The sequence below is a fragment of the Emiliania huxleyi genome (genome assembly GCF_000372725.1).
Source record: "Emiliania huxleyi CCMP1516 unplaced genomic scaffold EMIHUscaffold_3, whole genome shotgun sequence".
Taxonomy (NCBI): Eukaryota; Haptophyta; order Isochrysidales; family Noelaerhabdaceae; genus Emiliania; species Emiliania huxleyi.
This window is the reverse complement of record NW_005199770.1, coordinates 2,154,490-2,165,389: the sequence shown is the minus strand read 5'-3', so window position 1 is coordinate 2,165,389 and position 10,900 is coordinate 2,154,490. Positions and strand designations below refer to the sequence as shown.

Below are 10,900 nucleotides of genomic sequence, written 5' to 3'. Positions count from 1 at the left end.
CGGTCTATCTGCGGCGTCGGTGGGGGCGTGGCGCGCGGCGGCTCGCCACGCTCCTCGATGCCAGCCTACATGAACCGCCGGGTGAGCAGCTTCCGGCCCGAGGACGCAGAGGCGGCGGCGCGCGAGGGGGCGGCGGGGCGGGGTCGCGGGCGGGCCATCTCGCAGCACGCGGCCATCTTCGACGCGCTAGGAGGGTCAGGTGTGAGGAAAAAGGCGGGCTAGGAACGCGCTGCAGCTGATGGTGTCCTGACGCGACGGCGGGGTCGCGAGCGCTTCTGGCATAGAGCCGTCCCCCCCCACATACATTTGACAATACATCGAGGGCGCTCATGTCCTCATTGCTTAACAAGAAAAACAAGACCCAAGAGACGAGAAAAATAAGAAAGTGAAACTGAAAACGCGTAATAAAATACAAGAAATATGAACAGATAACGCATCGTTGTGCGAGTGTGTTGAGCCACGTGCGCGGGCGGCGCGCCGTGGCTCCGTGCCGACGTCGATAGCCCCGGCGCGCCCCTCGGGTGAGGCGCGGCGGCCGGCGTGCTATCAGGGGCTCACGAGGAGAAGTTGACGTCTCCGCCAGTCGCCTTACCGTGCAGCTCCTTGTCGATTCTCGCCTTGCGGCGCGCGGCGTACGCTTCGCGCCCCTCGACGTCCTCCCGCAGCGAGCCGTCCTTGGCGAGCAGCCTCTCGTCGAGCTGCAGGTGCTGCAGCGGCGTGTCGGTGAGCAGGCCGGCCGGAAGACCCTCGAGAGGGTTGCCGCGCAAGTCGAGGTCCTTGAGCCGCCTCAGCGATCCCGTGGAGGCGGGCACGGCGGAGAGGCAGTTCTCCGCGAGGGTCAGCTCCACCAGCGACCCGAGCTGGCCGAGCGCCTCCGGCAGGGCAGCGAGCCTACGTCGTGGACACACCGAGAGGGGCGTGTGCAGCGGGCCTGAGGGCAGGATGCGCCCGCATCCAAGGGCGCGAGCCTGTTGCGCGATGCGTCGAGCAGCTGCAGGGAGGAGCACGCGCAGAGGCTGTCGGGAAGCGCCGTCAGCCGGTTCCCTGTCAGCACCAGCTTGCGCAGCTTGACGAGCGAGCCGATCGCGCCCGGCAGCGAGGTGAGGTCGTTCGACGGCGCCGAGAGCGTCTCGAGCCGAGGCAGCATGCAGATCTGTGCGGGCAGAGAGGCGAGCTTGTTTGCGTCGAGGCTGAGGTCTTTGAGGCCCTCCAGCCGCGAGAGGGAGCTCGGCAGCGAGGTCAGCTTGTTGTGCGACATGTCGAGCACGCGTAAGCCCGCCACGCTGACGACGCGGTCCGGCACCTTCTCGAGGCCACAGTCACGCAGCGCGAGGACGCCCGTCTTCTCGGCGCGCTCCAACCGCTGGCTGAGTTTCGTAGGGCTGTTGCCCATGATGCAAATCGGAAGGAAGCCAGGTTCGCGGCTCCTACCCGGATAGGGGGTCTGACCCACTGACTCGCGCCAAAACGCCTACCTACCTACCCACCTATCCCCAGGCCGCGCAGCGAAGCGAAAAAAGATGAAAATAGGGGGTACCTACCTATTGCAGGGCCCTTTTGGGCCAAACAAGACCAACCTACCTACCTATCTGGGAGAACATCGCAAAAAGAATAAAAAACAATTCCACGCGGTTCATACTTGAGCATGGGACGGACGACTGTCGAGGACGACACGACAGCCCAACGAGGACCGCGGCGGGCGAGGCTGGCTCTGCGCGCACAGAACTGATGCCGCAGGCGCAACGGAGCGAAGCGCTCGCGGCGTCCGAGGCGGGGCGGGCGTCATCCGAGCCTCACGGGGCAGCGGTCGCGACGGCGGCGGAGGGCTTGCGCCTGCACCTCTCGAGCAGCAGCAGCACTGGGTACAAGGGCGTGGGAAAGCAGGCGTCGGGCCGCTTCAGGGCGCAGCACCAGGGGGGCGGAAGGCACGTTTACATTGGCACCTTCGGCACGGCGGTAGAGGCGGCGGTGGCGTATGCGCGGGCGGAAGGCGAGTACCAGCCTCCACCAGTGGCTGCGGAGGCGGAGGGCTTGCGCTTGCACCTGTCCAACAACAGCACCGGCTACCAGGGCGTGTGCAAGCGTCCCTCTGGCCGCTTCAAGGCGCAGCGCAGCGTGGCCGGAAGGCTGTTCTCCGTCGGCACCTACGACACGGCGGTTGAGGCGGCGAAGGCGTACGCGCGGGCCATCAGCGAGGCGTCGGCAGTGGCGGCCTCAGCACCCAAAAGCGTGCCACCCGCCGAGCCTGCCGACGAGGCGATCCTCTGTGGCCGCACGCACGAGCGCGCCGGCGGCGCCGCTGGATGCGTCCTACTTGCTGGCCACGCCGGGCCGCACTCCTTCACTCTACAGGGCAAGCGGGCTCGCTGCGTAAAGCGCCCGTTCGACCCGACCGATGCCGAGGCGGAGGAGCGCGGCGAGGGTGCGTCGACACAGGACGGCGACGAGTCGGAGTCGGTGGTGGAGGCGACGGCCGGAATGGCAGCGCCAGCAGGCTCGGAGGCCACGTCTAGCCATGAGGCTCCGGCGGCGGAGGCGGAGGGGCTGCGCTTGCACCTCTCGAGCCGCACCAGCACCGGCTACAAAGGGGTGTGGCGGCACGCCTGTGGCCGCTTCGTGGCGCAGCGCAGGGTGGGCGACAAGATGGTCTACCTCGGCCTCTTTGACACTGCGGTGGAGGCGGCGGTGGCGTACGCGCGGTCGGTCGGCGAGTACCAGCCTCCGACAGTGGCTGCGGTGGCGGAGGGCTTGCGCTTGCACCTCTCGAGCAGCAGCACAGGGTACAGGGGCGTGTACGAGCAGTCTGGCCGCTTCCGGGCGGTGCAGAGGGGGGGCGGAAGGGTGGTCTGCCTCGGCACCTTCAGCACGGCGGTGGAGGCGGCGGTGGCGTACGCGCGGGCGATGGTGGAAGCTCCAACGGCGGCAGGAGAGGCACGGCCGTCGGCAGCGGCGGCGGCTGAGGCGTCCGACTCGGGCGAGGGCACGCCAGGCGGCGCTGGCGGCGAGGCTGCAGTCGCCGAGAGCAGCAGCGACGAGGAGGAGGCTGCCTCTCCGCCCCTCCGCGCTCCGAGCTGCAACAAGACGCTCGGCTGCAGCCTCCGCCTCTGGCACGAGGGGCCTTGCAGCACCGCCGTCACAGGCAAGCGGGCGCGGGTTCTTACCGACAAGGCGCGAACGGCGAAGCGAGGCAAGGGCGTGGGCGGCGGCGGCGGCGGCGGTAGCGGCGGCGGTGGCAGCAGCAGCAGCGGCGGCGGCGGCGGCGGCAGGGGCGCGCAGCAATCCTCTTCGAGCGACGCCGCGCCCTCGCCGCCCAACGCGAGCCAACAGCAGCCAGCGGCGGCGTGGGGGGAGGGAGAGGACGAGGTCGAGGCGGAGGTGGAGGGGGCGGAAGCGTCAAGCGACGACGAGGTGGCGACAGAGGCGGAGGCGGCGACGGAGGCGGAGGGCTTGCAGCTGCACCCCTCCAGCAACAACAGCACTGCGGAGGCGGAGGGCTTGCGCTTGCACCTGTCGAGCAGCAATGACACCGGCTGCAGTGGCGTAAGCAAGCACCGCTCCTCTGGTCGCTTCGAGGCGCGGCGTAGGGTGGACGGACGGGATGCCTACCTCGGCTACTTCAACACGGCGGTGGAGGCGGCGGCGGCGTATGCGAGGGCGGTCGGCGAGTACCAGCCTCCGACAGTGGCAGAGGCGGAGGGCTTGTGCTTGCACCTCTCCAGCAGCAGCAGCACCGGCTACATGGGCGTGTTCAAGCAGGCCTCTGGCCGCTTCGGGGCGCGGTGCAGGGTTGATGGCAAGGATGTTTACATCGGCACCTTCGGCACCGCGGTGGAGGCGGCGGTGGCGTACGCGCGGGCGGCGGGCGAGTATCAGCCTGCGACAGTGGCTGCGGAGGCGGAGGGCTTGCGCTTGCACCTCTCGAGCAGCAGCACCGGCTACATGTGTGTGCGCAAGCAGGCCTCTGGCCGCTTCCAGGCACGGCACAAGATGGACGGAAAGGATGTCTCCCTTGGCACCTTTGCCACGGCGGCGGAGGCGGCGGTGGCGTACGCGAGGGCGGTGGGGGAGGCGGTGGCGCCGGCGGCGGGCGGGCGTGCCGTCAGGGAGAAGCGGGCGCGAGGAGCGACAGACGCGGAGCAGAGTGCGAGGCGAGCTGGTGGCGGCGGCGGCGGCGGCGGCAGCAGCGGCGGCGGCGGCGGCGGCGGCGGCGGCGGCGGCGGCGGCGGCGGCGGCGGCGGCGGCGGCGGCGGCGGCGGCAGCAGCGGCGGCGGCGACGCGCTGTCATCCTCGAGCGACGCCGCGCCCTCTGCGCCCGACGCGAGCGTTCAACGCGAGGCGGCGGGGGAGGAGGGAGAGGACCATGCGGTGGAAGTGGAGGTGGAGCAGGAGGAGTCGGAGGCGGAGGAGGAGGAGGAGGAGGAGCCGATGAGCGACGATGACGGGGTGGAGGAGGTGGCGCCGCCGCCTCAAGGCCCCGCCGCTGCTGTTCCGTTGCTGGAAGGCGGCGACGTGCAGATCTCTGCCGCTTCAGGCGGTTCGGCATCAGTCAATAGTCAACGTGAGATGGTCCTCACTCACTCCCTTGCTTGCGCCGCACAGGCCTGCTGCCCGAGCACCTGCCGCACCAGCGGGCGCTCTGCCCGCTCCACCCCTTCCATGCGGCCGAGAGGCCGGTCGCGGCGCCGCTCGATGGCAACGAGGCGGCCTGCCCCAACTGCTACTGCTTCGCGTGCGACGCGCCCGTGTCCGAGTGCCGCCACTGGCGGGGCGGCGACGCGCCAGCGCACTGCAATGCGCATAGCAGCAGCGCACTGTGGCGCCAGAAGCGCGTCAATGCGAAGCGGCAGCGCACGCGGGCGGCGCGGGCAGCGCAGGCGTCGGTCGACCCGCAGCCAGCGCAGCCTTCTCGATCTGGTCTGAGGAGCGGGCTTGGGTGAGGTGCTTCGCACGGCTCCTCGGAGGTGCAGCCCCTCTGCCTCTCGATATGGCGTTGCCGTTGCTCGTAGCTCGACGTTGCAATGTGAGGTTTGCGCTGCGGCTTGCACGCATCCAACACGCTGTCACCACACCTCTCTACCGCGATCCTAAAGTAAGAGTCTCTGTGTCGTGCTTCGTCTGGTGGTGGTGAAGATCCAGCAGGCAAGACTTTGTCCGTTTGACTAGTGCGCGGCTGCGGAGGTCGAGGCCGCCACTGGCAAAGAAAGGGAAAGGCGTGGCGAGCGCCGAAGCTGTGGAAATCGCCGCAGAACCGGGCCGGCTGATCTGACACCCACTGGAAGAGCGAGTACCAGACGAGCGAGAGAGCCGCTCCGCGGCCGCCGTCTCTGCGAGAAGGAGGGCGGTGTGCAGCACCGTGTCGTCCTCCGCTTTTGCAACAAACCTTGCCGTCGGGAACAACTCGAGTGCGCGAATGAACCACCACGCCGTCTTGCACCCGCACGCCGCTTGCTTCCAAGCCTCCCGGGCGCGCCCGCTTGCTAAGCGGTCGGTTCCGACTGATGCGTGTGCGTCGAGCTGCTCCGCGCACGGCGCCACTAGGTGCTGCTCTGTCAGCGGACGCGCCGGCGTAGGTTCGGGTGACCACCCACCGCCATACGACTGAGGGAATCACTGGGCCGGCCATGCGAAATCCGAGGGCACTGAGGGACCCTCCTGGCCCCAGGATCACGCCGATGGCGAGCAAAGGATCTGCCGTCATACCGCGGTCGTGGCTTTCATTTTGTGCCCCGTCGGCCGCCCTCAGGCTCAGCAGGCACATGGCATTCCCGTGTTCAAAATCTCCAGCCGGGCACTCGTAACCCGCTCTGTTACTCGATGCTCCCCTCTGCCTGGGTAGCTGTCGTGAGCTCGAGGCCGGGCTGTGGCGGCGGAAGAGGACTCGGGCGCCTAGAAGCGCGAGGGTCCGACAAACACTCGTTCAGCGCGCGCGCGGAACGTAATAGTTTGGTGACGATTGAGTCACGGTTCCCCTCACGGTGGCTCGGGTTTGTCGGTTCCTCTCCTCGCGTTGTCGGATAACCTACATAGCCGCTGCGCGGCTATCTCCGATTCTCCGCTTGCGCTTCAAGGCGCGAGACACGCACAACCCCAATTCCATCGTGCCGCGCGCCCCCGCACGCACGCTAACCGGACGGACATTTTCTTGGTTCCTTCTGTTGCAGAACTTCTGATCTCGAACATACCCTCTCCCCACCACCACCGAGAGCAAGCGCTCCTCGGTCACACACAGGTGGCGCTGTGATTGTGCGTGCAAACCGCCCTCTCAACATGCACCCCCGCCTTCCCCTACGACTCGGGCGCGGAGCCGTCCACCTCCATCACCTCGTCCTCCTCCTCCTCCTCCTCCTCCTCCTCGGCCGGGCCCGACGCGTCCGCGCCCGCCCCGGCGCGGCTCTGCCGCCGCTGCTCGCGCACGCCTTCGAGCAACAGCTGAGCGCGGACCCGCAGCCCCTCGTCGGAAGGCCACGAGAGGGAAGCCGCGCCGTCGGCGGCCAGCGGCTCCTCGCCGGCCTCCGCCGCGTGCGCCTCCGCCGCGTGCGCGGCCGGCGAGGCGGCGGCCGGCGAGGCGGCGGCCGGCGAGGCGGCGGCCGGCGAGGCGGCGGCCGGCCACTCGAGCGACGCGTCTGCGCGGAGGTCGCCCCACCGCCCAAAGCCGTGCCGCGCCAGGCCGAGCAGGAGGCGGCGGTCGCAGAGGGTGTCCCACCAGCGGGGCGCGTCGGGCCAGGCGGGGAGGGGCGGGAGCGCGTCCGCGCCGTCGCCGTCCGCCATCGCCTCGTCGAGCGCGCGCAGCCCCAGCAGGCGAGGAACCGCATCCGGCGTCGAGACACGCGCGGCCGCGGCGGCGAGGCCTTCTGCCGCGCCGCCGGCTTCGTCGTCGTCGCACGGCGGCGTGAGCCGCGCCGCCGCCTCGCGCAGCGCGTGGAGGAGCGCCGTGTCGTCCCTCGGCAGCTCCGTCACTCTCGGCCCCTTGAGGTGCGACCCCCTCCCCCGCCCAACCCCGGCCCTCGGCGGCCGGCCGAGCGCCGCCGGCTCGCCGGACGGCACTAGGTGTGCGGGCGTGTTTGTGACAGAGGGGTCGGTGATGGTGAAGGAGGGGTCCCTGAGCCAGAGCTGGAGCGCCGACGTGTACAGCGGCTCGCGGCTCGCGACGAACGGCTTCTGCCCCAGCCAGTTGGAGAAGTTCACCATCGAGAGCTGCAGCTGCGCGCCTAGAAGGTACTTCGAAGGTTCCTAGAAGGTTCCTAGAAGTTCACCATCGAGAGCTGCAGCTGCGCGCAGAGCTGCTTCTGCGTCAGCTCCAGCCGCTGCAGCGCGCGCTTCACCTTGCCAACCAGCTCGGGCCGCCGCACCTCGCCCGGCGGCGGCAACGGGCCGGGAAACGGCGCGACGCCCCCGCCGCCCCCCGTCGCCGCCGCGCCCTCCGCCGCCGCGTCCGCCGGCTCGGCCGCGTCCGCCGCCTCGGCCGCCGCCGCCGCCTCGGCCGCCGCCGCCGCCTCTGCCGCCTCTGCCACCGCCGCCGTCCCTCCCTCGGCGTCGCGCGGCGGCTCGGCGTCGGGACGGGCGGACGGAGAAGTGGCCGCGAGCCCGCTCACGTGCAGCCTGACGGCGCCCCACTCGGCGCGGAGCGCCGGGCTCGCGTGCAGCAGCGCGGTCGCCAGCAGCCAGTCGCTCGCTTTCTTGCTCGGCAGCACGCCGCGCGACGTCTCCGACGCGGCGCGCTCCGCGGCGCGCGCGGCGCCGTGCGCCAGGAAGAGGTCGACCAGATCGCCTAGAAGGTTCCTCGAAGGTTCCTCGAAGGTTCCTAGAAGGTTCCAGGAAGAGGTCGACCAGATCGCCGAGCTCCGTCGCCGTCCACGCGCCGTTGCGCCGCCGCTTGGGGCCGGGCGCGTCGTCGTCGGCCGAGCGGTCGCGCGGCCGCTTCCGGCTACGCGCCTTCTTGAGCCTGTCGAGCCCGTCCTCTGCCGCCTTGACCTGCCGGAAGGGGCGCCACGGCGTGACGCCGCTCGAGTCGCCGCTCGCCGCCGCAGCCGTCGCCGCGACCACCGCCTCGCCGCGCGCCGCGTCGGCGGCAGCCGCCAGCTGCGGCACCTCGGGCAGCATCTTCGCCCAAAAGGCGGGGTCGTCCATGTCGACCGACGTGCCAGACTCAGACACAAAGGACGCGTGCGCAAACGAGGAGGAGGCGCCGCCGCCGCCGCCGCCGCCGCCGCCGCCGCCGGAAGCGCCGCCGCCGCCGCCGCCGTGTCCGCCCTCGGCGGTGGGCCGAGCGCCTTCCTCGCCGCCGACGGTGCGGGTGGTCGCGTACTGGTCGAGGATCTGCTCGATCGACGACTCTCCGTACGCCTTTGCCTGCGCGTCCTGCTCCTCGCTGAGCAGCAGCTGCGCGCCCGTGCGCAGCAGCCGCTCGATCTGCGTCGCGCGCTGCCGGACCGTCGACTCGTCGAGCTTCTCCGACTTCGCAAAGCCCGTGGCGGTCATCGGCTTGGCGTCGTACCCCGAGCCGGCGGAGCGCATCACCGCGTGCTCGAGGCCGAGCTTGTGGTTGGCCGTGTTGAGCATGTGCATCTCGTACGTGTCTTTGGTGCAGAGCCGGTACACGTGCACCGGCTTGGTCTGGCCGATCCGGTGGCAGCGCGCCATCGCCTGTCATCACGAATGAACGAATGAGTTGACGACCCATTCACCCGATGCCGGTGGCAGCGCGCCATCGCCTGCACGTCGTTTTGCGGGTTCCAGTCCGGGTCGAACATGACGATCGTGTCGGCGGCGGTCAAGTTGATGCCGACGCCGCCCGCGCGCGTCGAGAGCATGAAGAGAAAGGACCCCGACATCGGGTCCGAGAAGCGGTCGATCGCCTGCTGCCGCTCCTTGCCGCCGATGGCGCCGTCGAGCCGCTCGTACCCCCAGCCGCGCGCCTCGACGAGGTCCTCGATTAATTAGTGTTAATTCGTGTTAATTCGTGTTACTTAAGTAGTGTTAATTAGCGCCTCGACGAGGTCCTCGATCAGGTCGAGCATCTTTGTGAACTGCGAGAAGAGCAGGACGCGGTGGCCGTCCTCCTTCAGCTTGGGCAGCAGCTTGGACAGCAGGACGAGCTTGCCCGAGGACTCGACGAGCCGGGCGATGTAGCGCTCGCTGTCGGCCCGCTCCATGCCGCGCCGCAGCTCGCGCCAGTACGCCTCGTCGTTGTGCTCGCGCAGCGACTGCGGCTCGCGCACCTCCGACTCGTGCTGCAGCTGCTCGAGCGCAGACTCCTCGATCTCGCGGATGAGCCACGGGTGGTTGCAGCAGTGTCGCAGCATCATCGACACATTGTTGAAGGTGACGTGGCCGCCGCCCTGCGAGCCGACGCCGCGCAGCAGCAGCTCGCGGTTCTGCTCGAGGCACGCTCGGTAGCAGAGCTTCTGCAGGTTCGTGATCTCGACAAAGAGCAGCGTCTCCTGCAGCGCGAGCAGGCTCTTCTCCACGTCCGCCTTCTCGCGCCGCAGCAGGTGCGGCCGCAGCAGCTTGTTGAGCCGATTGACCTGCCCGACGGTGCCGTTGCCCGCGGAGAGCGCGCCGTACCGCTCGAGGAAGTCGTCGAGGTCGTCGAACTTGCTCGCGTCGAGAAAGTGGAGGATGGACCAGAGCTCCGAGATGTGGTTCTGCAGCGGCGTGCCCGTCAGCACGAGCCGCCGCCGCGCGCGCAGCTCTCGCATCGCCTCGATGACCTTGGAGTGGCGGTTCTTGAGGCGGTGCGCCTAGAAGGTTCCTCGAAGGTTCCTCGAAGGTTCCTCGAAGGTTCCTCGAAGGTTCCCGGAAGGTTCTTGAGGCGGTGCGCCTCGTCGACGATGAGGTACGTCCACCGTACGCGCGAGAGGGGCTCTGGGTCCTGCACCACGGTCTCGTAGGTCGTGATGACGATGTGGAAGCGGTACTTGACCTGCCCGCGCGGCGCCTAGATGTATGGAATCTCTATTTTGTATTAAACTGTTCTTTAATTGTTTTTAAAATATTAAATATTAAATAATATTAAATAAATTTAGCGCCGGCTCCGCCCAGTCGTGCTCGAGGATGACGCGCCGTGAGTCGGCAGATCCGTGGAAGAGGACCGTGTACGCGTCGGTCCACGCTGCCGCCTCGCGCTCCCAGTGCGTGATCGTCGAGAGCGGGACGACGATGAGGAACGGCCCGTTGAGCTTCTCGATCGTGCGGAGGGTCTGGATCAGAGCGACCGTCTGCGCGGTCTTGCCGAGGCCCATCTCGTCGCCGAGGATGACGTTGCGGCCGAGGTACCTAGATGCAGACACGGACGGCCTCCGCGCACTCCTGATGTAGGGGCATGGCGTTGCGGCCGAGGGACCAGTTGAGGCGAAGCCAGTTGAGGCCCTCGAGCTGGTAGTCGCGCAGCCGCCGGTCTCCCCCTGGGCCGGGGAAGAGGGGGGACTCATCTCGGGCAATCTCGGGTGTCATCTCGAGCAATCTCGGTGCAATCTCGGGCACCTGGGCCGGGGAACAGAGGCGACTCGGCGAGCTTGACCCAGCCAGTCACCTAGGTAAGGTCAGGTCAGGTAACGTCTCCACACACACGAGGTGGTGGGGCAAGGGCCAGGCTGGTCCCTCGCGACTCCACGTCTAGACGACAGGAGCCGCACCGGCATTCAACGTGCGCGTGTGTGCGTGGGTGATTGGTGTGTGTGTGTGTGTGTGTGTGTGTGTGTGTGTGTGTGTGTGTGTGTGTGTGTGTGTGTGTGTGTGTGTGTGTGTGTGTGTGTGTGTGTGTGTGTGTGTGTGTGTGTGTGTGTGTGTGTGTGTGTGTGTGTGTGTGTGTGTGTGTGTGTGTGTGTGTGTGTGTGTGTGTGTGTGTGTGTGTGTGTGTGTGTGTGTGTGTGTGTGTGTGTGTGTGTGTGTGTGTGTGTGT

General features: G+C 68.5%; 3 protein-coding genes across 3 annotated transcripts; 1 reads left to right on the top strand and 2 right to left on the bottom strand.

Annotated features, from left to right (window-relative positions):
• Nucleotides 1–386: 386 nt before the first annotated feature.
• Nucleotides 387–1,393, bottom strand: EMIHUDRAFT_447828 (hypothetical protein; the record flags this gene model as incomplete). Its single annotated transcript, XM_005775492.1, has 2 exons — nucleotides 387–891; nucleotides 1,008–1,393. The coding sequence occupies 2 exons, from the start codon at nucleotides 1,391–1,393 to the stop codon at nucleotides 555–557; spliced, it is 723 nt and encodes a 240-aa protein (XP_005775549.1). The 3' UTR covers nucleotides 387–554.
• Nucleotides 1,394–1,728: 335 nt separating this feature from the next.
• EMIHUDRAFT_95690 (hypothetical protein) lies at nucleotides 1,729–4,937 on the top strand (the record flags this gene model as incomplete). The annotated part of the gene is made up of 2 exons (XM_005775491.1): nucleotides 1,729–4,534; nucleotides 4,600–4,937. The coding sequence occupies 2 exons, from the start codon at nucleotides 1,729–1,731 to the stop codon at nucleotides 4,935–4,937; spliced, it is 3,144 nt and encodes a 1,047-aa protein (XP_005775548.1).
• A 4,314-nt stretch (nucleotides 4,938–9,251) lies between these two features.
• EMIHUDRAFT_44519 (hypothetical protein) lies at nucleotides 9,252–10,262 on the bottom strand (the record flags this gene model as incomplete). The annotated part of the gene is made up of 3 exons (XM_005775490.1): nucleotides 9,252–9,740; nucleotides 9,830–9,937; nucleotides 10,059–10,262. Coding segments are annotated over 3 exons (801 nt in total), but the record flags the coding sequence as incomplete, so codon positions are not given.
• Between the last annotated feature and the right edge of the window lie 638 nt (nucleotides 10,263–10,900).